This window comes from Sus scrofa, chromosome 3 (assembly GCF_000003025.6).
Source record: "Sus scrofa isolate TJ Tabasco breed Duroc chromosome 3, Sscrofa11.1, whole genome shotgun sequence".
NCBI classification, from domain to species: Eukaryota; Metazoa; Chordata; class Mammalia; order Artiodactyla; family Suidae; genus Sus; species Sus scrofa.
The window spans coordinates 118,185,035-118,207,146 of record NC_010445.4 but is presented as its reverse complement, the minus strand read 5'-3'; the positions used below and the strand labels follow the sequence as shown (position 1 = coordinate 118,207,146).

At 44.8% G+C, this 22,112-nt stretch overlaps 1 protein-coding gene across 1 annotated transcript; it reads right to left on the bottom strand.

Moving 5' to 3' along the window:
* On the bottom strand, positions 682-21,219 carry MATN3 (matrilin 3). Its single transcript, XM_013996328.2, has 8 exons — positions 20,943-21,219; positions 15,994-16,560; positions 12,880-13,005; positions 11,964-12,089; positions 9,604-9,729; positions 8,194-8,319; positions 4,120-4,230; positions 682-1,644 (listed from the first exon to the last, which is right to left on the bottom strand). Exons 1-8 carry the CDS (start codon positions 21,154-21,156, stop codon positions 1,589-1,591), a joined length of 1,452 nt encoding a protein of 483 aa, XP_013851782.2. The 5' UTR covers positions 21,157-21,219; the 3' UTR covers positions 682-1,588.

Genomic DNA, 22,112 nt, shown 5'->3' with positions numbered 1-22,112 from the left:
CTTGATGTATTCATTTTTCATTTCTCTTTACAGTTTATATTTTTGATTTTGTGCTCTTTCTGGGTTTATATCTATAGGTTATATTTTCTTTTCAGGTGCGTATATTAATGTACCCTCATCATTATTTTATCTGCCTTCAAGTAAGTTTGTTTTATTCCCTCTCCCACAACATTCTTGATTAAAGCCTTTCTATTTAACCTGAACTTAACATTTTTAACCTTAAAAGCATGAGATTAAATTATAGGAAGAGTCACAACATTTTGTCCTTTGACAAAAAAACTGTTTCCTGTTCAAAATAATTGTTGATTCAGCTTAAGAAAATATGTTGGAGTTCCCGTCGTGGCGCAGTGCTTAATGAATCCGACTAGGAACCATGGGGTTGCGGGTTCGATCCCTGGCCTTGCTCAGTGGGTTAAGGATCCAGTGTTGCTGTGAGCTGTGGTGTGGGCCGCAGATGCGACTCGAATCCCAAGTTGCTATGGCTGTGGCTGTGGCTGTGGCATAGTCCGGCGGCTACAGCTCCGTTTAGACCCCTGGCCTGGGAACCTCCATATGCCACAGGAGCGGCTCAAGAAAAGGCAAAAAGACAAAAAAACATAAAAAACAAAACAAAAAAAAGAAAATATGTTAATAGACAAAGTTGATATAATAAGAGTAACCAAAAAAGGCATGACAGTAATATAAAGATACATTTTTATTACACCAAAGACAACATAAACCAAAAAAGGAATGAGTAGTATACAATTTAAAGAACTGTTTTCTTTTGAAAGCTGTAAGCTTTAAAGCTGAAAAAAATTATATTTATCAGATATATAAGTGAAAAAAAGTTAGGCTTATCATTAACATTTAAAAAGACATTAGGTTTTGTTGTCATAGCAATATTTGCAAATATATAACTTTACTGATTGGATCCTAAGGTAAAACAATAAACTGAGGGTTTTTTGCTCTTGGTAAAAAGTTGTAACACTCTTAATTCACAACTAAAGTCTTTAGTTATATGCTTCTAACATTAGAATGAATTAAAAATGTCATATAACCGTTAACTTGATCTGTTAACTGTATTTAGATATGGGTAATCTCCTGATCACAGCTTCAACGATACGCTAGTAAAAATGAGCAGAAACCAAAATGTGTTAAAGATATAGTTCTAAACTATATTCATCTCGATTTAATTATATGAACTTTTTTATGTGTAAATATTTTAATTTACACACTCATTAACAAGGCTGGTTTATACTATAAATACTATCAAGATCAAAAGTTCCCATTGTAAATATGGTTATCTTACTAATATAAACATTTAAAAATTAAATGGCTCAATTAGTAAAGAAATTATGAAATTTTCATTCTATTTCCTACCAACTATTTCACAGTCATACCTTAGAGACACTAAAGTTTGCTCTTAAGAAGGATCTGGACATTTATTTCCTTAGAAAAACAAAACTGAGTCTTCAGAAGATCCTCATACTACTTATGCAGTAACATTCAAGCATTTGTAATTGCAAGTTAGTAACAGGAACACTGGAGTATGCCAAAGTATGAAGTACATCAAGCGCTCCGTATTTCCAGGTGAAAAAAATGGAGCAGTTCAACGATGTATTTGTCCATATTCATTTGCTTGCAACTTCTCCAAAATGTCATCTAGTGGCTAGTTGTTAAGGCTAAAACCATATATTTTTAGACATAGATAATGTAAACCTAACTTTCAGACCTTCAATATAAGATTAAAAATACGTATTTAAAATCCTATTTTGAACAAAAAGAGTGAAATTGTTTTCTCACCAAAAATATAATCTAAAACCCAGACACTCTTCTTTAGAGAGCATAATATAAAGCAGTGGTCTTCAAACATTTTTTGCTCATATATCCCCTAAAATAATTTTGACAAGTGATATCTTGTGCCTATTTAAATTGTATAAAAATTTTCCTAAGTTTTAGTAAGAAAATATGTGATTTCTGCTAAATAAATAAATATTGAGACTTTAAAATTTAAATCAGTCTTTCAGATGTATCCCATGTAATGTTAATACCACACTGAATTGATACTGTTACTGTTCTTCTAAAATAAAATACTTCCTTGAATCTGCATTTCCTTTCTACTTTCTCCACAGAGTTTTATTCTACTTTGAATCTTGGAAATATGTTCTATTATATTTCTCTGATGTAAACTTTATACAATCATCAAGTGCATACGCAAATTATATTGAAATTACCTTTACACTAATTTTCTTTGACCATGAGGCTCTAAATTTTTTTTTTAATCATCTCGGTTATCATTACAACTATTGTGGGCACACAATTGATCCAAACAGCAAATAAATTATCAATTTTGACATAAAATCATTACAAATGAAAGGTAAAGTTTAATTAGAAAGTATCTCTTGGAGTTCCCCTGATGGCGCAGTGAAAACTAATCTGACTAGGAACCACAAGGTTGCGGGTTCATCTCTGGCCTCACTCAGCAGGTCAAGGATCCAACATTGCCGTGAGCTATGGTGCAGGTCGCAGACACAGCTCGGATCTGGCGCTGCTGTGGCTCTGGCATAGGCTGGCAGCTACAGCCCCAATTCAACCCCCAGCCTGGGAACCTACACATGCCGTGGGTGCGGCCCTAAAAAGTCAAAAAAAAAAAAAAAAAAAAAAAAAGGTATATCTTAATGGAATGAATTGGAGATGAGTTTATGAAGCCTTGATTTTAAGAAATTGTTGAATTATCCCTGTATTTGGCTCTCTGGAGATTTTTCTTTTCCAAGAAATTCACCTTAGTAAAATTCAAGCTAAGAAGTATGCCTCTCTTATAAAGTTAAGAGAATGGTGACAGTGAAGTGAGAGATGGGAAAAGAGAATGGTAGCTGATCCCAAGTTGCATTTCAGGCAGATCAGATTAAGAGAGTGAAGGATTCGGAAATTGATTCCTTTAAAATTTTCTGCCCCTCCCCCCACACGCCTTGACAGTCTCTGCATCCTTCGGGGGGGATCCATATCCGCCTGAATGCCCCTCCTCCAAGAGCCCTAGGGACAGTGTGGTGAACTCGAGCTGTCCCAAGAAAAAGTACTTTTCCTGAATTACTCCTTTGGCTAAAGAACTGCTTTTGAATGTTTCCGAGGTGGTACATGTTACATTTTGCAATCTGCTTTTTGACCACTTAGCGAGGCAAAGTGCACAACTGTGTGTCATCTGAGCAACCACACTGCACGAGTCAGCGGGCTCCTTTTGTACATGCACAGATTCTGAATAAGAAAGTCATGTTAAGGCGTTCCCTCGTGGTTCAGCAGTTACGAACCCAACTAGTATCCATGAGGACTCGGTTTAGATCCCTGGCCTCACTCAGTGGGTTGGGAATCTGGCGTTGCCATGTGCTGTGGTGTAGCTCACAGATGTGGCTCGGATCTGATGGTGCTGTGGCCGTGGCTCTAATTCAACCCCTAGCCTGGGAATTTCCATATGCCGTGGTTCAACCCTAAAAAGACAAAAACAAACAAGCAAACAAAAGCTTTAAAATTAAAAAAAAAAAAAGTCAGGTCAAGGAATCAGCATAATAGCATGATCTGTTGAATAGAGCTCAATTCAGAGCCTATACTGCTATGGAAAAGCACTAGAAAAAAATAATTACACAGCTTTCACATGTAAATAAAAATGAGTGTAATTGTCTGTCAAAACATTTAAAAAGAACTCAATTTCATAATGTAAAGCTGCATATTACTATTGCTCATCTTAAAACTTAATGAAGAGGAGTTCCCGTTGTGGCGCAGTGGTTAACGAATCCGACTAGGAACCATGAGGTTGCGGGTTCGGTCCCTGGCCTTGCTCAGTGGGTTAACGATCCGGCGTTGCCGTGAGCTGTGGTGTAGGTTGCAGACGCGGTTCGGATCCCACGTTGCTGTGGCTCTGGCGTAGGCTGGTGGCTACAGCTCCGATTTGACCCCTAGCCTGGGAACCTCCATATGCCGTGGGAGTGGCCCAAGAAATGGCAAAAAAAGACAAAAAAAAAAAAAACAAAACTTAATGAAGAAGGCCCCTATCGTAAAACTGAATGAAGAATGTCCTAAAAATGTCAGCTCGATGGTAGTACCTAGGCTGGCTTCAGGCAGAAGCAGACAAACTTCCAGAAAGGATATGTTTGCTGTTCAGTCTCTGCAGATAGGAGCTGACCTTATCCTGGAATGCCAGTGTGGCTTCACATGCACAGGCGTCTTCTGTGGAGATGAGTCTTCGTGCTTCTTCAATGGCTGATGGCAATGACAGTGCACGAAACATTAGAGCTAATCACAAGTCATAGCAAATCAGGAAATCCATGATTCTATACCTACATGTTTCAAGACTTACCTACATGCATTTTCTGGGAGATAAAAGGATATAAGAGCACAGAGAAAGAGGAGAAAATACGGTGGAACTTGAAGGTCACAGAAGAAACTGAGTTGGGAGATGCTGAGAAAAAGTTTGCAATTGTCAAGGCTGTTATATTGTTCTGTTTACTTTTATTTTTATCTTTTTGGAGCCACACCCGTGGCATATGGAGGTTCCCAGGCTAGGGGTCCAATCGGAGCTGTAGCTGCTGGCCTACACCACAGCCACAGCAACACAGGATCCTTAACCTACTGAGCGAGGTCAAGGATCAAGCCCGAGTCCTCATGGATGCTAGTGAGGTTCATTAACCACTGAGCCAAGATGGGAACACCTGTTCTATACACTTTTGTGATTGTCTGAAATTATTCATGATCTAAAGAAAAGGTTTAGGAAGATGGTGTAAGGGGAAGCCAAAAATGCTGAGATAATCTTCTTGTTATACCGTGTCCTCATTAAGAAAGGAAAATAGCCCTCTGTATGGCCAAAATATGTCAAAGATTAAAACTAGATAATTCCTGATTTCCAGTACAGACTATAATTCAACTGAATAGTTTGAACTGAGAATTCTAGTTCTTACCCACAAATGCTTTGCAACTAAAGATTCAGGTTTGTATTGACATCTAAGCAAAGAGTCTGGGAGAATGGTAATTTTGATTCCAATGTCTTTCTGTAATTTGGTGAGGCAGTTATTCCTACTCAATACCATATCCCCTAAAGTTGCCTAACAGAAGTAAGAGTAACTTCCCAGGTCTGAAACCGATGACTAATCTTCCAACTGAATAGCGGTATTGCCTGAAGACAAGGAATGGTTCTGGGCTCTGCGTTTTCTCCCACATTCTACAAAGATAAGATATAGGGCTAGGGACCATAAATTCACCTGATTCTTTCATTTATACCTAGCTGTCCAAATATTCTATTGAAACTGTTAGGGACACCAGCTCAAATCCCTGTCTCAATCAGTTAATTAGTAAACCAGAAAGTATCTACTGAATGCCAAGTACATGCCCAACCATCCCTGTACAGAGTATAAAATTGGTACCTACGACACTTTTCCAGTGCATCTTGCCTGATAGATTATAAACTCTGTGAGGGTAGAGGCTCAGTGTAATAGTCTCATTAAAACACCCCATGGAGGAGTTCTTTCATGGCTCAGCAGATCAAGGACCTGGCATTGTCACTGCAGTGACAACCGGGTCACTGCTGTGGTGCAGTTTTGATCCCTGGCTCAGGAACTTCTACACGCCATGGGTGTGGCTAAAACAAAACAAAACAAAAACAAACAAACAACAACAACAAACACCCCATGGAAAATTGGGATGTTGCACAACTGAAAGTTGAATGATGGATTCATTCACAATAGCATTAAAAAAGAATACAATGTTTTGGAATAAATTTAACAAAAGTACTGCAAGACTTGTAATGCTTCAAACCACAAAACATTAATCAGTCTCCAGTTCCTTCCTCAGGACCCATAGAGTACTAATATGTAACAGTAGCTCCATAATACTTGCTGAATTAAAAAAAAAAATGAGTGGCTAAACAAATGAGGCCAGAGCCTAAACCATGATAAACCATGCTGGAATCCTCACCTTCCAGGAGAAGAAGATGCCCAAGACTTAAGATTGGGTCACTGTTATCCTCACCCTCCCCAAGAAGTTGATCCATACTTTACTGCAAATGAAGAAATATGTGCTGAATAACTCTCAGGAGTTATGATAGGTGCCAGGAATACAGACAAGATCTCCTACCCTTGGAGGCTGGGGTTTACAATCTGCAGGAGCATGAAAACCAAGTCCAGAACTCTTGAGTTTTCGTCCCTTAATCTGCTTTACTCTCAGTCTTCCTCCCCTCAATAAAGATACCCCATCCTCCCAGATGCTCAAGTGGAATAGGAAAACCATCCTTCTTCCTCCCTCTTCCTATCCCCCGCATCTAGAATTCCCCTTGCCCCAGAAGATCAGCACAATTTGGCCCCGCCTAACACTCCAAACTATCTTATACGGCACTTCTCCCTGGCTGACTGTGCGTCCATCACACTGGTGGCCTTTCACTTCCTCTTCCCACTGAAGTCACCATCCAGGACCTGGCACTGCTCTCCCCCCTTCACAGCACTCCAGTCTCAAGCTACCTGCCGCCAAACCTCAGAACTCAAATGCCACTTCCTCAGAGAGACTCTCCCAACCTGAAATAGGTTCCTCCAACCGCCATGCCATTCTCGTCTTTTCCACCACTGCTCTTATTTAAATCATTGATACATTTGTTAGAGACTTGTCTCTTCCCCCTAGACTGCTACCAAAGACCACCACACATGTTGTGTTCAAGAATATGTACCTAGTGCCTAGAACATAGCAGGTGCTATATGTATTGACTGGATGAAAGAATGATTGAAGGAACACACAAGCTACCACAACACAAGGTGCCCAGTGCTGAAGGAGGACAAAGTTCAACGGAAGGATAAGGGGAACTCTGGTAGAGGGCATAAAAATTGCACTAGCCTGGAAATCAAACAAACATTATTATATAAATTTGATTCACTCAAAGTAACGTATAGAACGCATGTAAGTTCTGATGCATAGTAAAAAGGAACACTGATAAACCCACTGCACATAAGAATTAAAACATCAGGAATACTGTTGCAGAGACATCATTGAAGAAGTGGAAATATAAACAATCTAGGAGAAGATATTTGCAACACATAAAAATAACAAAGAATTTACAGCCGAAAATGTGAAGAGTTCTTATAAACCAATAAGAAAAACACAAATAATCTAATGAAAAATAAGAGCATAAATTGCATTTTCAGATAAGGAACTGAAATGATCATTAAATAAATATAAGGAGTTACCATTGTGGCTCAGCGGAAACAAATCCGACTAGGAGTCATGAGGTTGTGGGTTCGATCCCTGGCCTCGCTCAGTGGGTTAAGCATCTGGCGTTGCCATGAGCTGTGGTGTAGCTTGCAGATGCGGCTTGGATCTGGCATTGTTGTGGCTGTGGCACGGGCCAACAGCTAAAGCTCTGATTAGACCCCTAGCCTGGGAACCTCCACATGCCATGGGTGCTGCCCTAAAAAGCAGAAATAAATAAATAAATAAAAGAAGAGATGCTTAGCCTCTTTAGTAAGCAGGAAATGGGGTGGGGGGAGACTACAGGGAGATACTTCTTTACAACCAACAAATTGGCAAAAACTTTCACTCAACAAAGCTAAACATCGACAAGGGTGCGGTTCTTGCATTTTGAAAAGCAAAAGTAGCAAGGGAAGCAGATCATGGCAAAGGATGGACTCAGGTGAGTACAGGGCGTGCTCCTGGAATATCACATAGTTTACATGGCTGGACCACAGGTCCTGGTCAGAAGGAGTGAATCTGGGGGCAAATGCAGTGACAAGATGGAGTGGTTACCAGGGTTCGGGAGGACAAAATGGGAAGTTTTTGCTTAATGGGGTACAGAGCTTTAGTTTGGGATGAGACGAAAGTTCTGGAGCCGAATATTGGATGGTTGTACAACAATGTGAATGTACTTAGAACACTGGACTACACTAAAAATGGTAAAAATGCTAAACTTTACGTCATATATATTAAATATTTTATGTCATGTCAATGAAAAAAATCTGGACTTAGAGACTTTAACTAGGGGGGAAAAAAAAAAAAGACCAGAGAGAATGGAATTGAACCATGGAGGGAAGACTGCCTGCTGGGAAAGTGGAATCATTTCATTCCGAAGACAGCGGGGAGGAAGCACTGGTGGATTCCAACTAGGAGCCAGACTCAGACTTGGACACGGGAAAGCTTCCTCCTAGAAGACTGTCCTTGCACATAAACTAGGCTTAAAGGGACAGGCTTTACCTGAACACGTCTTCTTGTCTTCATTCAAGGTGTAGCCGGTATAACACTCGCAGTGGTAAGCCCCGGCCCCGTCGTTCACACAGATGTGCTGGCAACCGTGGGAGCCGAGAGCGCACTTGTTACGAACTGGCGGGGAATGCGGCAGGAAAGACAATAATATCCACACGTTACACGTGGAAACGAAACACAGACTTCTGTGCAAGTACAGCAAAGGAGCCCTTCAGTCATCAGCAAAGAATCTGGGGAACCTCTACGGGCGGGACAGAAGTGCAGCCTTGAGTCCTCCCCAGTCACAGACTCAGCCCCACCCCCAGAACGAAGCCACGCGAGCCACGCCCCTTGCCTGGCTGCCCTCGTCCAGTCCACCGTCTAAACCTCCCCACCAAGCCCACCTCCAGCCCCAGCCCTCTGAGTCCTCCCAGACCAGCCTCCACCGCCTTAGTTACGTTACTCCCTCTCCCCAGCAGCTGCCGTCCCTGCTTTCTTAAGGTGCTGGTTCTCCGTGCATGAGCCTGTATGGAGCTCAGAGGCAGAAGCTTCCTTATATCCCCACAGTGCTTAGCACAGTCGTGCTTGGTACTCTTTTAATGACCTCATTAAAAAAAAAAAAAAAAAATTGGTGACAAGCCACTCCCGTTAATCTCTCTTGAAAAGGTCACATACTCCAATCTCTCCAAGGGAGAGGAAAGTATACATAAAATCTAGAAAAAAAAATTATCCGAATATGTCAAAACTAAACACCACCTTGAGAGCTCAGAATTTCTCTTAGGAGGGTTTTCACAGTATAAATGCCACTCTGTTCTGCCAGTGAGTTTAAGTCAAATTAATGAGGATTAGCAGTTCTGGCAACGGGCTCCTTTGCCAAGTCGTAAGGCTCAGATTCGCCCAAGATTGATCATCTTGAAACTGTCAAGGAAGGACTTGCTTCAAACTTACTGGAAGATCTGAGTGGGTCTAATTCAGTCATTTACAAAGTCTCCTTTACTAAAATGATCCGGCTTTAAGATTAACGCTACAGAAAAGTTCCAGGCCAAGTTTTAATTGGAAAAAGATCAGTTCAGCCTATCACACCAAGTAGTTACTGTCCAACTGACTTCCTCTAAAGTTTCCTATTTGCTCTACAGAGCCATAAAATTTTCCTGGATAAGGACCCTCCATTTAATGAGCTTTTCTCATATCCCCCATTCCCTACCCATTTCCCAGTAATTTTCTGAAGTAAGCCATGTTTGCAAAACCTAATGAGCTCACTGCCCTCTGAGCAATGTGTGCCTTGGTCTCGAAGCATGGTAATGCAGTGTCTGAAGCCTGACTCCTCACATGGCCTTTAAGAGTCTCTCTTGATGAATTGCAGGTTGGTTTGACTGCGGTAGAAAGAGCCACGTGTGAAAGAATGTACTGAGTGGACGTTACCTGAACACGTTTTTTTATCTTCGTTCAGAATGTAGCCCTCATAGCACTCACAATGATGGGACCCAGCTCCGTCATTCACACAAATGTGCTGACAGCCGTGTGTACCAAGAGCACACTGATCTCGAGCTGCCAAACAAAAGTCCAGAAGAAAAGAAGTTAAATGCAGAAAAGTCTCTTACTGCCCAATTCAGAAATTTTATTTGCAGCTAGAGATGTGTACGAGGAGAACTTATTAGAAACCACTCAGGAGTTCCCGTCGTGGTGCAGTGGTTAACGAATCCGACTAGGAACCATGAGGTTGCGGGTTCGGTCCCTGCGCTTGCTCAGTGGGTTAACGATCCGGCGTTGCCGTGAGCTGTGGTGTAGGTTGCAGATGTGGCTCGGATCCCGTGTTGCTGTAGCTCTGGCGTGGGCCGGAGACTACAGCTCCGATTAGATCCCTAGCCTGGGAACCTCCATATGCTGTGGGAGCGGCCCAAGAAATAGCAAAAAGACAAAAAAAAAAAGAAAGAAAGAAAGAAACCACTCAAAGCCATCAGTAATATTTGTTCTAACTAGTATTCAGCTGAGCAAAACAAAATCCTACACACACAATATTCTGTTTTCCCCTACACCCTTTCAGAATCATCTGTACTAAATTGTTTTTGTTTCTTTCTTTTTATGGCTGCACCTGCAGCCTATGGAAACTCACAGGCCAGAAGTCAAATCAGAGCTGCAGCTGCTGGCCTACACCACAGCCACAACAACACTGAATCTGAGCTGCATCTGTGACCTATGCCACCGCTTGCAGCAACGCCAGATTCGTAACCAACTGAGCGAGGCCAGGGATCGAACCCGAATCTTCACGGATACTAGTCAGGTTCTTAACCCACTGAGCCACAGGGGAACTCCCATACTGAGTTTTTATAATCTAAGTATCTCATAAATCCTTTCTAAAGCTTTCCCTTTAGGATTGTTGTATTTATGCTGCATCAGAGGGATTCCAGCAGTGGTGGAGCTAATTATACTAGATTCAGAAAGACATCGACTTAGAGTTTGAAGAAAGTGCAGCTCAGTCCTCTCCTGTAATAAATGAGGAAGCGGAGTCCAAAGCAGACCAACTGACTCAGAGAAGCATCAGAGCTCAAGACCCAAATTGCCACTCATGCATTTTTCTCTGTACTGACATAATATTTTTCTAATGATTTTTTTATCTTTGAACTTTCCATTTTGAAATCACTTTGGGCTTATGAAAAAGTTGAAAAAAGTAGTAGGAAAAAACCTACAATTCACCCCATTTCCTCAAATGTTAACATCAGATATAAGCATGGTATAACTACCAAAACCAGGAAATGAACACTGAACGATGCCATTAACTAACCTACAGACCTTATTCAAATTTTGCCAATGGTTCCACCACTAATGTCCTTTTTCTGGTCCTGGATCCAATCCAGGATCACAGAGTGTGTTAAGTTGTCATATCTCCTTAGTTTCCTCCTATCTGGGACATTTCCTCAGTCTTTCTTTGCCTTTTGTGACGGTGACACTTTTGAAAATTACTGAAAAATTATTTGGTAGAATGTCTCTCAATCTGGGTCTGTCTCGGGATCCCTCCTGGTTCTGAGTTTTCAGCAAGAACACCGCAGAGCGGCTGTCGGGCCCCCGGAACATCACGTCAGGAGCTGCAAGACATCACTGTGCCTCATTGCCGATGATGCGAATTTGGAGGACTTGGCTGAAGCGGTGTCAGCCAGATTTCTCCACTCTGAAGCTACTGCTTTTCCCTTTGCAAGTAGTAAGTATTTCATGGGATGTTATTTGATTTTAACTTACTACATTGTCTTTAGCATCTGGAAAGGATGGTTGGGGCTGGGTGCAGAGAACGAAATGAGCAACACACTCCCACCTGTGGGTCATGATACACACAGGCTACCCTTTTTAACATTTCCTTCTTTTTCTTTCTCTCCACCCCTTTCTTTCTTTCTTCCTTGGTTTTTTCTTTCCTTTTAGAGTCACACCTGTGGCATACAGAAGTTCCAGGGCTGGGGTCAAAGTGGAGCTGAAGCTGCCAGCCTATGCCATAGCCACGTGGGATCCCAGCCACCTCTGAGACCTACCACGGCTCCCTGCAACGCCTGATCCTTAACCGACTGAGGGAGACCAGGGATCGAAGCCGAATCTTCATGGATACCAGTTGGGTTCTTCACCCACTGAGCCACAACAGGAACTCCCCTTTCTAAGTTTTCTAATAAAAAATGGGAAAAGCCCAAGATAGCAAGAGAGGAAAAGAGACCAAGTTTCCCGTTGATGTGACACCCCCCACCCCCCAACAATGGCTAGGGAGACAGGGAGGCAGTCGCAAAGCCCCCACCCCCACTTACCCGAACACGTCTTCCTGTCTTCATTTAAGGTATAACCTTCGTAGCACTCACAATGATAAGAGCCAGTTCTGTCGTTCACACAGATGTGTTCACAACCATGAGTGTTAAGAGCACACTTATCAATAGCTATCAAAAGATGATCACGACAAAGTCAACACATGAACAACATGGTAAATGAATAAGTATGGGCTGCACAACACACACACACACACACACACACACACACACACACACACACATACGCGTGTGCGCGCGATGCTAATGAAATGGGGCAGCTTGGCACAAAAGGAAGCCTACTGGACTGGAGATTGGGAGTGACTTCCTTGTCTTGGCTTTTTCACCAACAGACCCCATGACATGAGTAAGTCTTCACCTGTTTTGGGGTCTCAAATTCATTATCTATAAAATGAGCAGCTTGAATTAAATGATCTCTAACTTTTCTTCCTCTCAAAAGCGTTTTTCTAGGATTTAACAAAATGGACCTAGTCCCCATCCTTCATTGATGGCATGTGAATATTCATGTAGCAGCCCCTGAGAATCTCCCTAACTTTTCTTCCACTTCTAAATGCCATGAGCATCTACAGTCACAGGGAAGCAAGAGTAGCTTCTATCTAGTTAAATAAAATCCAGGAAGACATTCCAGTCCTCAAAAGGGACGGAGAGTTCTGGTCTGTTCCTCACTAGCCCCTTTTCCCTCCCAACCCTTCTCTCTAAAACTAGTAATAAGTAGTAATTATTGTAATAGGCTGTTTTAGGTAGTATCTCACTTTTCTCCTCACATTCCTTTTCAAGGAAAGTCATTGATAAGAGTAAACCAGCCAAAGGCAGTTAGGAGAAAGCATAAGGCCAGACCACAGCTCAGAGAAAGAGCCCCCAAATAAGGTCCAGGCAGCCACCAGCCCCAAGGAGGCCTCACCTGAACATGTCTTCTTGTCAGCATTCAAGGAATACCCTTGGCTGCACTCACAGTGATGCTTGCCTTCCCCGTCACTGATACACACATGCTGGCACTGGTGTGTGCCCAGCAGGCATGGGTCCAAAGCTGTGCAAAGGAAATTGACAACAGTCAGCATCAACACTCAAGAGGCATTTCAGCGACTTCCTCCCCTGTCCAAAGACAACAAACAAAAAAACCCCACACATCACCCTCTGGGTTCCTCTCCGATTCTATCTTTAGCTCACTATAAAAATTGGCTATCTGTTTTCTGCCGCTGGCTTATTATAAATGCCACTCTTATTAATGTTTAAATTAGTAACTAGTAATGTTACCAATTTAAAAATCCCAGATCTTGGAGTTCCCTAGTGGCTCAGCAAGTTAAGGACCCAGCATTGTGACTGCTGTAGCTCAGGTGGCTGCTGTGGTACAGGTTGTATCCCTGGCCCAGGGACTTACACATGCTGGGGGCGCAGGCAGAAAAAAAAAAAATTAAGATTAACGAAATAAAATAAAATTTTAGATTGTGTGGTTGACTTTTCTCAAAGGGGAAAAGGAATTTTGAATTTAGAGCCGAAGCCAAACACGTGCCTTAGGAAATTTGACATTTTACTCAATGCATCCACCTGGCCAGAAAAAAGACTTGCTTCCCAACCACAAGACACAGGGAGAATGATAACGTCCCTCCTGAAGTTCTATGAGCCAGTTGTTCCCCTGCAACCAGAACCCAGTTGCCGAGAGTTCTACAGTTTGTGTCTAAACAGAATTCACACCCAGGCGTTCCTCTAGGCTGGAACCCACTCACTCCTGGGCAGCAAAGTATGTTTGAACATGCAAACAGTGCCAGGCAATGTGGGTAACTGCCCTCTGAATATGAGTCCTGGGTTCCTGGGCCCAAATGTATACACGTGCAACCTCAGGGGCTCTCATATCCGCAAGAAGAATAAACGCATGTGCTACACACAAACTGGTAAAAAGAAAAGGACAGACACAACAAATAAGATTCCATGAGCTAAACAGCATCTCCATCCTTCTGCTGGAGCCTGGAGCCATTTATATATGTCCTTGGGTTTTTGGTTTTTTTTTCCTAGTGACATGTTTTGAAAGAAAAATCAATGGATTTAGTCATTTCTAAGAAACCAAGGAGACCTGTTGGAGGAGGCTGGCACCCCTGTGGCAGGTTACCCAGCCTCCACTATTTTGGCAACCAGACAAGGCTAATATTTTCCCAAGAAGGGCCTTTTCATGGAATAATCTTTCCAGTCTATTGACTACAACAAGCTGCCCCTCAGTCTCTTTTCCATAGAGAGGACATTTTCCCCCCAGAACAACAGGTCTTTTGTACCAGAATGAAAAGATGGCCACTCACCACTTGTGACTTTATGTCCTTCAAGCCTAACCCCAGGTGCTAGCTTTGAGACCCAACCTGGCCACAGACCAGCATCTTTATGGAAAAGCTCTCACCCACAAGCAAGGGGAGGGAGGGTTTCCTGGGAGAAAGAAAGCCGTTTTCTTTCAGGAAACCACTGGATGCCAAGGAGATGCCACCAAAGCCAATGACAGCTTGTGAAGGCCCAGTGTCCTGGGGCAGAAGAGACAAGGGGCTCCAGGCCAGGTCTGGCTGAGAGGAAGCCAAACTTAGCTCCCAACGGAGCCTTCATCTCCCATTTCCTGACAATGGTTGACTGCTCAGTTTCACCTTCATTTATATATAAAGCCGTCTTGTAATGTGTAATTGTCATTCTTGGTTCACTTGTCTCATCCCCACCCCTAGACTGTTGCTTGGTGATAGGGAAGGACTACCTTTATCTTTACATCATTGGTGATCAAGAAATGCATGGCTTGTATTCCAGTGTGACTGTCGGTCAGAGTGCATGTTTAGTGAAAAAAATAAATGTGGAATCAATTAAGTAGCAAAAGATATCTACATTTTAAAATTCATCTGAACTAGAAATTTGTCCACACCTGCTTGGATAATTCCATAGAGGGCTTTGAAAGATCATCTCCAAATGATAAAACAAATAAACAAAGCGTGAATATGGAGAGAAAGAAACAAAGAGAGAAATTGTTCAAAGAAAAACAAAAGTAAATTTTAAATAAAAATTAAAAAGTTTAAGCCTGACAACTTCATAATTCTGATCAGTGATTACAAATAAAGCCCAGCCTTGAATGGATTCATATTCATGGATTTGGCGGCCTCATGCTAAAAATTCTAATTAAGTCAGTGTGTTCATATTTTAAATCCATCCTAGAGAAAGACAGGCAAAGAAGGACAGAGTAGTAAAAAAATTAGAATAAAAATAAAACAAAAAATACCTTACTTCTTGCCATCTCACCCGTGAGCTGAAATCCTCATTTCCCTGGTGCCTAACCCAGTCCCTCCACAAGGAATCATCAGAGAACGGGCTGAACCTGAAAGCTGGAGTGTTCACTAAACATACACTCCCACCGACAGTCACGCTGGAGTATAAGCCAGCAGATCGTTCCCTGGACAGATGCAGTTCCTGTCTCCTGCTCACAAACAAGCAGAGTTCTGTTAAATCTAGAGATGGTAAAACTAAAGAAAATATCTGGAAAAAATGTGGTAGGAGAGGGGAGAAGAGAGGCATCTTGAGTTTTTTATTTTCATTTTTTTTTCTGACCCCATCAGGGAACAGCAGGATCATTTACCCTGGATATTTCCAGAACTTCACATTTCTAATGCAAACATGGAGATTTTATGAGCAAAGCAAGTTATGTATAAGGCCACTCTATATTCCTAAGTCAACAAAGTGTGCTTAAGCTGGTTTTAAAAAAAAAAAAAAATGAGAAGAATTGCATATGTTTAAGTTTTTCCATAAAATTTCCACCAAAAAAAAAAATGGAGGAGGGGGAGGAGGAGAAGGAGGAGGAGGAGGAGGAAGGATGAAGGAGAGGGAGGAGGAGGAGAGGGAGGAGGAGGAGAAGAGGAGAAGAAGAAGAAAGAAGAAGAAAGAAGAAGAAGGAAGAAGAAGGAAGAAGAAGGAAGAAGAAGAAGAAGAAGAAGAAATCTCATTTTTTCTTTGGATACACAATATCCGACTCTAACCTCCTTCCCAGTTGGAAGGGCAGACTTACCACAAAAGGTTTCCTGGAATCTAGACGAAAGCTTCTCAATGACCCCATAGGTCTCCACGTAGAAGACGTGCTCGTCCAGGGGCTCGCTGGCCATCAGCCGGAGGGACTCCATGTCCGCCCGGTCCACGCCCACGGCGTAGAGCTCGATCCCCGACGCCCGGGCCCGAGCCGCCACCTCGTTCACCTGGTCCTGGGGCCGCCCGTCTGTCACGATGATGGCCACCTTAGGGATGTTGGAGTTGGGCCCCCGGGCCCCTGCCTCCACGGTGAAGGCTTTGTCCATCGCTGTCTGGATGGCCAGACCGGACATGGTGCCTGTGGACAAGGGTGCGATCCGCGCCACCGCCCGTTTCAGGGCCTGCTTATCCGAGTGGGTCTGGAGATGGAACTCGATCTTCACGGTGCTGGCGTAGTTCACCACTGCCACCCGAGTGTCCTCCGCCCCGATGTCCAGGTTGTCGATTATCCGCGAGACAAAGGTTTTCACTTTGGTGAACTCCAGGGGCCGCACACTTCGGGAACTGTCGATGATAAACACTAAGTCTAAGGGCCTGCTCTTGCAAATGCCTGCAAAGAAAGGTGTAGGGGACAGACATGACTAAGCGATGGTCACACGACCGTCAGAAGCCCGGCAGTTTCTCGACCCCAAGAGCTCTGGGACTGGAGAGGAGGCAAGGCAGCATTCCCGGCCCCCGAATACCCTTCAGTGAGCTGTCCTCCTCAAGTCCAGACTCCTTTTGGATGCTGAAGGCACTGAGGGCTTCAGAATTCCCTGGTGAGAATTCACAAAGAGGTGTGACGGTCCCCAAATGCCTCCCCTGCAGGCTGGCTGAGTCCTGAAATTTCACTTAGAACCTCCTCCTCCTGTTTAAAGCTTTGCTGAAAGATTCCTCTTGACTTCCTGGGATGAGTGGATCCCTGACCTCTCCTGGGCACTTCTGCCATCTGAGGCAATGGCACCGTGTCCCTGAACTTATGAAAGGTGACCTCAGGGCAGCCTGACTGCCACCTCCCCAGCCCAGGCCTCAAAGACCCCTTGGGACATGGCTGAGTTTGAGGCATGGCCACTGGTGAGCTCCTGGTGGCTTTCTTTTACTCCACTTCCAAGGTGGGGAAAACTGCTCCTGAGCAGCCCTAAATTCCCCCTCCGTCTGCGCATTCACTTGTGGTGGTGAACTGTGAGGTGCAACTAGCCCTGAGCTGTATAGTTTGTGTAGAAAGAATGACAACTGAATCATGCTGATTGCATTTCCATCTTTGTGAGCATGTCTTATTTTACAAAACAGAGATTTTGACCTGGCATCTATCCTACTGCCCCCAGCAAATTCTCTTGGTCACTTTTCTTTCATTTTTTTCATTTACCAAATGTTTTTTTGAGCATCTACCATGTATTAAGCCCTGGAGCTACAAAAGCAAATAAGCCAGATTCCCTGCCCTCAAAGAACTTAACTCTTTTCGTATAAGAGTAACTGGCCCACTGGGGCAACACAATACATATTTTGTCTTCATCTCTTCCTTCTTATCCTTTTCCCCCCTAATCTCGTTCTGCACTCCTCCCTCTCCTAGCCACCCAGATCAAATCCAAAAGTCAGAACTGGATAAGAGGGAAGCCATTTCCCTTTTCTCTCAACACACACACACACACACACACACACACACACACACACACACCAGGCCCTAAATGGAAATGAGATCCTTGGGCATGAACTGCCAGTCAGGGTTCTTTCCGAATAGAGGGATAGAAATTAATGCAACTCTAAGAAGGCAATTTTCTCAGTGCGCAGGGAGAAAAGGTGTAGGTATTTATTTATTTAAAAGAGATTCCTAGGTTAAGCAGTTGATGACAGAAAAAGCCCTGTCTGGAACAGGAATTATGCTCCTCTGGAGTTTTCTTTTAAAAACTGAAAGTGTTGGAGGTCCTGTCGTGGCGCAGTGGTTAACGGATCGGACTAGGAACCATGAGGTTTTGGGTTCGGTCCCTGCCCTTGCTCAGTGGGTTAAGGATCCGGCGTTGCCGTGAGCTGTGGTGTAGGTTGCAGACGTGGCTCGGATCTTGCGTTGCTGTGGCTCTGGCATAGGCTGGTGGCCACAGCTCCGATTAGACCCCTAGCCTGGGAACCTCCATATGCCATGGGATTCGGCCCAAGAAATGGCAAAAAGACAAAAAACAAACAAACAAACAAAAAACCAAAAAAAACCCCTGAAAGTGTTTCCTTGGCTTTATCCTGATTCTTAGAAGTATTAAGAAAATAAATAATATCTTACTTTCAATAGCACTTTAGGGATCATGGGATTCAACTCTGTGAAGTTAAAAAATGCGGAGGTTGTTTTTATACTCATTTTTCAGGTGAGAAACCTGAGTCTCAAGGAGGTGTAAGAGCTAGGACATTGATTGCACTCCAGGTTTCCTGACTCCCAGCCTAAAAGGCCTTTTTTTTGGCTGCACCCATGGCACATAGAAGTTCCTGGGCCCGGGACGGAACCCAGACCACAGCAGGGATCCAAGCCAATGCAGTTACAACACCAAAACCTTAACCCACTGTGCCACAAGAAACCTCCCCAAAAGTACCTTTCACTGCATGGGTGCCTCTCTCTGAGGCAACATTTTCCACCACAAAAATCAACATTATCTCATGTACCTACTAACACACTGTTTGGTGGCTTTGAGCCACTGGCCTTAGATATGCTATAGGTCATGTATTTAGCTAAGTAAAAAGGAATTAATCCTTTTTTTTTTTTTTTAAACCACTCCAGAATTTCATTTCATCGATGATTACCATTCATCAAGAGCAAAGAAGAAGAAAATTCTTCCTGGAGATGGCTGTGGATATTTTTCCATAATTGGAATAAAAGGAAAACTACTATATGAACTCCGTCTCTGACAATGGGGTCCCTAACTAATGTCGGGTTTATGCTCTTATAAGTAAATGTGCAGGAGTCCTTCCTTTTCCACTTGATTTTTCACATCGAATCACCCATGGAAGATTACAGGGGTGTGGGGGACAGAATAATGCTTCTCCCGGAAGATGTCCATGCGCTAATCCCCAAAACCTGAGTGTTAATTTCTATAGTAAAGGAGACATTAAGTTAAAGATTTGAGATCGGGAGGTTATCCTGGATTGTTCTGGTGGGTCCAGTGTCATTACAAAGGACCCCAAAAGTGGAAGAGGGAGACAGAAGAGGCGATCTGAGAGATGACATGTGAGACGGGGTCACCCTGCCTTCGGTGGCTTTGAAAATGGAGGGAAAAGGCCATAGCCAAAAATGAGGGCCCCCTCTACAAGCTGAAAAAGGCAAAGAAACGGATTCTCCCCTAAGATCTTTCAAAAGGAATGCAATCCTGCGGACACCATAATTTTAGTCCAGTGAGACGTGTCAGATTCCTGATCGACAGAACTCTTCGATGATAAATACATGTTGTTTTAAGCCATTAAATTCATGATAATTTTTTATAGCAGGCATAGAAAATATAGGGAGCTTGACTCAGTTGGCAGCTCATTCTGTGAGCATCGGCTTACTTCCTGATTCAGACCCCTTATCATTGTTTTTGAATCTCACTCCCCTTTACTAGACAACAGCACTTCGGGGTCCCAGAAACCAAGAAAATGAGAATCTGAATTTCCTAAAATGTTTCCTTAATCTTAAATAACAATTGTCAGTTCCTGATAGTTCTGCTAGAAATAAAAGCCCATAATAACAAAGCTGAGAAATTTCCACAAACAAAAAGGAGGGACTTTGGAAAAGGATGGAATGTGGCATTTATTAAAGAATTATCATTCCATGTAGGTTTGGATTCCGGGCAATAAAGGACCAGTGCTGCTTGAGGATAACATGAACGCCCTGTGCAGAATCCTTCCTCCCTCTCCCAGTCCTGTGCCCAAGTGAGGTTGATCAGGACCAGAGGGAAGATTAACTTCTGGGAGAAAGGCTTGGCCCCCCAACCCCATTCCTGTCCTGGAGCGACTAACTGGCTGCCAGCTGGATTTAACCATGCTGAACCCCAGCACTCCTTGTCTCAATGACAACGCTCTTGCCATTCCAAATCCAGCCCACTGGAGCCAAATCCTTTGTGTTTTTCCTCAACATTATCCAGAGAGGTGCAGGAGGGGTAGAAGACACAAACCAACCTGAGCATGAAGCATCACTGGCCAGAGGAGACTGGACTTCCAGACACTGTTTGGTGCAGCCTCTCTTTAACAAGCCTGAAGCTGGACTTTTTGGTAACGAAGATAAAGCCTTATGGGGACCATATTAAGAGCTTGGTAGCTTGGAGAAGTGGAAAGACCTATGTCTGGGATATCTGAGTCCAGAGTTTTATTTTGGGCTCTGACGCCGATTTGCTGGGTCCCCTCACCTTGACAAGCCTCAGTTTTTCACCAAAGACCCTAAGTGTAGGGTGTTTAAGGATCTAAGAGAGCAGGGGTTGGTCTCTGGACCCAGTCAACAGGAGAACTAAAAAAGGGAATCTAGGGAAAGGCTTATTGGGCTGAACCAGAGGTGGGTCTGGGACAGAGAACTGGGGGGTGCCCAGTCTTCCCGCAGCTGCCCGGTCCTCCCGGCCCAAATCGCAGGGGGCATCTGCTGAAGTTTGAGCTTCTGGACACCCCAAGTCTAGCCCCGGCTACGAGTGACCTTGGGCATCTCCCTTCCCTTCTCTGGACCTCAGTTTCCCAGAGGATTCATGGAGGGGATCTTTCTCCTGCATCACGGTCTGGCTGGATGAGGATGGAGGAATCATTTGGCGGATGACGGAAGCTTTTCCTCTTCATTCGATGCCTGGTCCCCCTGCCCACCAATCCATCTCGCCTGGCCCTGGCCCAGGATCTTCCTCCCTCCTGCCGGTCTCCCTCCCTGGAGCCCCCTCGCATCCTCTAAGCCTTGGGTCCCTCTCCCGCCATTCCCACCCCCATCCCACTCAACCCCCGCCGCAGCCCCGCCAGGCCGTGTACCTGCTCCGCGGGCCCTGCCAGGCTGGCCGGCCCCAGAATAGGGCGCGTGGGTGGGGGCGGCCGCAGCCGGACGGCGTCCGGGGCTGCCCCCTGGCCCGCGGGTCCCCAACCTCCGGAAGCCCGGGCGGGCCAGGGGGCTGGGGTCGGCGGCGGCCGGCAGCAGCAGCAGCAGCGGCCAGAGCAGCAGGAGCAGTGCCGGGAGGTAGCGCGGCATCGCGGGCTTGGTCCTGCTGTCGGGGTCGGTCGGCTGGTGGTCGCTCGTTTGCGGCTGGGTCAGTCGTGGGCTGGTTCCCGGCGCCCGGGAGGCCAATTTAAAGGTCCCGCGGCCGTGGGCCCCGCCCCTCAGGCGTGGGCCCCGCCCCTCAGGCGTGGGCCCCGCCCCGAGAACCCGCCAGGGGCAGAGCGCAGCCGGGTCCCCGCATTCCCGCGGCCAGCGCGGAATGTCTGGGGCCCCGACGGCCAGCGGCGCGGCGCGGTGCCCGACCCCCGCCCGCCGCCGCCGCCCCACCCGCCCCTGCCCAGCGCCGGCCCGGCCGCGTCTGGGTGGGCTCGGCCCGGTTCCTCCTGGCCGGGCTCTGCCTCTCTCGAAACTTCTGCCTCGCTGTACACCCGGGACCTTCCCGACCCCCTACTCTCCCTCCAGACCGCCAGGCCCCTCTAGCGGGCGCCCCAGGCTCCCAGTACAGGAGGTCCATCCAGGCTCTGCCCTCCAGCTCCGGCCAGGTTTGCCTGCCTCAAGGGTTCACCTTGATCCTCACACTGCATTCCTTTCCGCAACCAAGTAACCCAAGTTTTGGTGTGGACTCTTAGTTTAAGAAAAAAAAAATTTTTTTTTTTTTTTTTTTTTTTTTAAGGCTCACAGATTCTAGCAGCATGAATAGAAATTCTTTCATCCAGCTTCAAACATCCATAAACATTTGAACTTATATTACCGGGAATAGAAAGTCAAACACGCATTCCCCAGAGAGCCCCCTGTTAGCTGGAAGGACAGCCTGTACCGCCTGGCTTCAAAGGCTCTCCCTCTCTCCCACTTCCTCTCCGCAAGAGTGATGGTGGCAGCCCAGGGGACCCTCCAGGAACTCCCCGTCTGCCGGCAGAGGAAGCAGCATAAATGGTGTACCTGTCTGAGGGAACACGCTGAATTCAAAGAGAGACTGGCTCTGCCTGAGG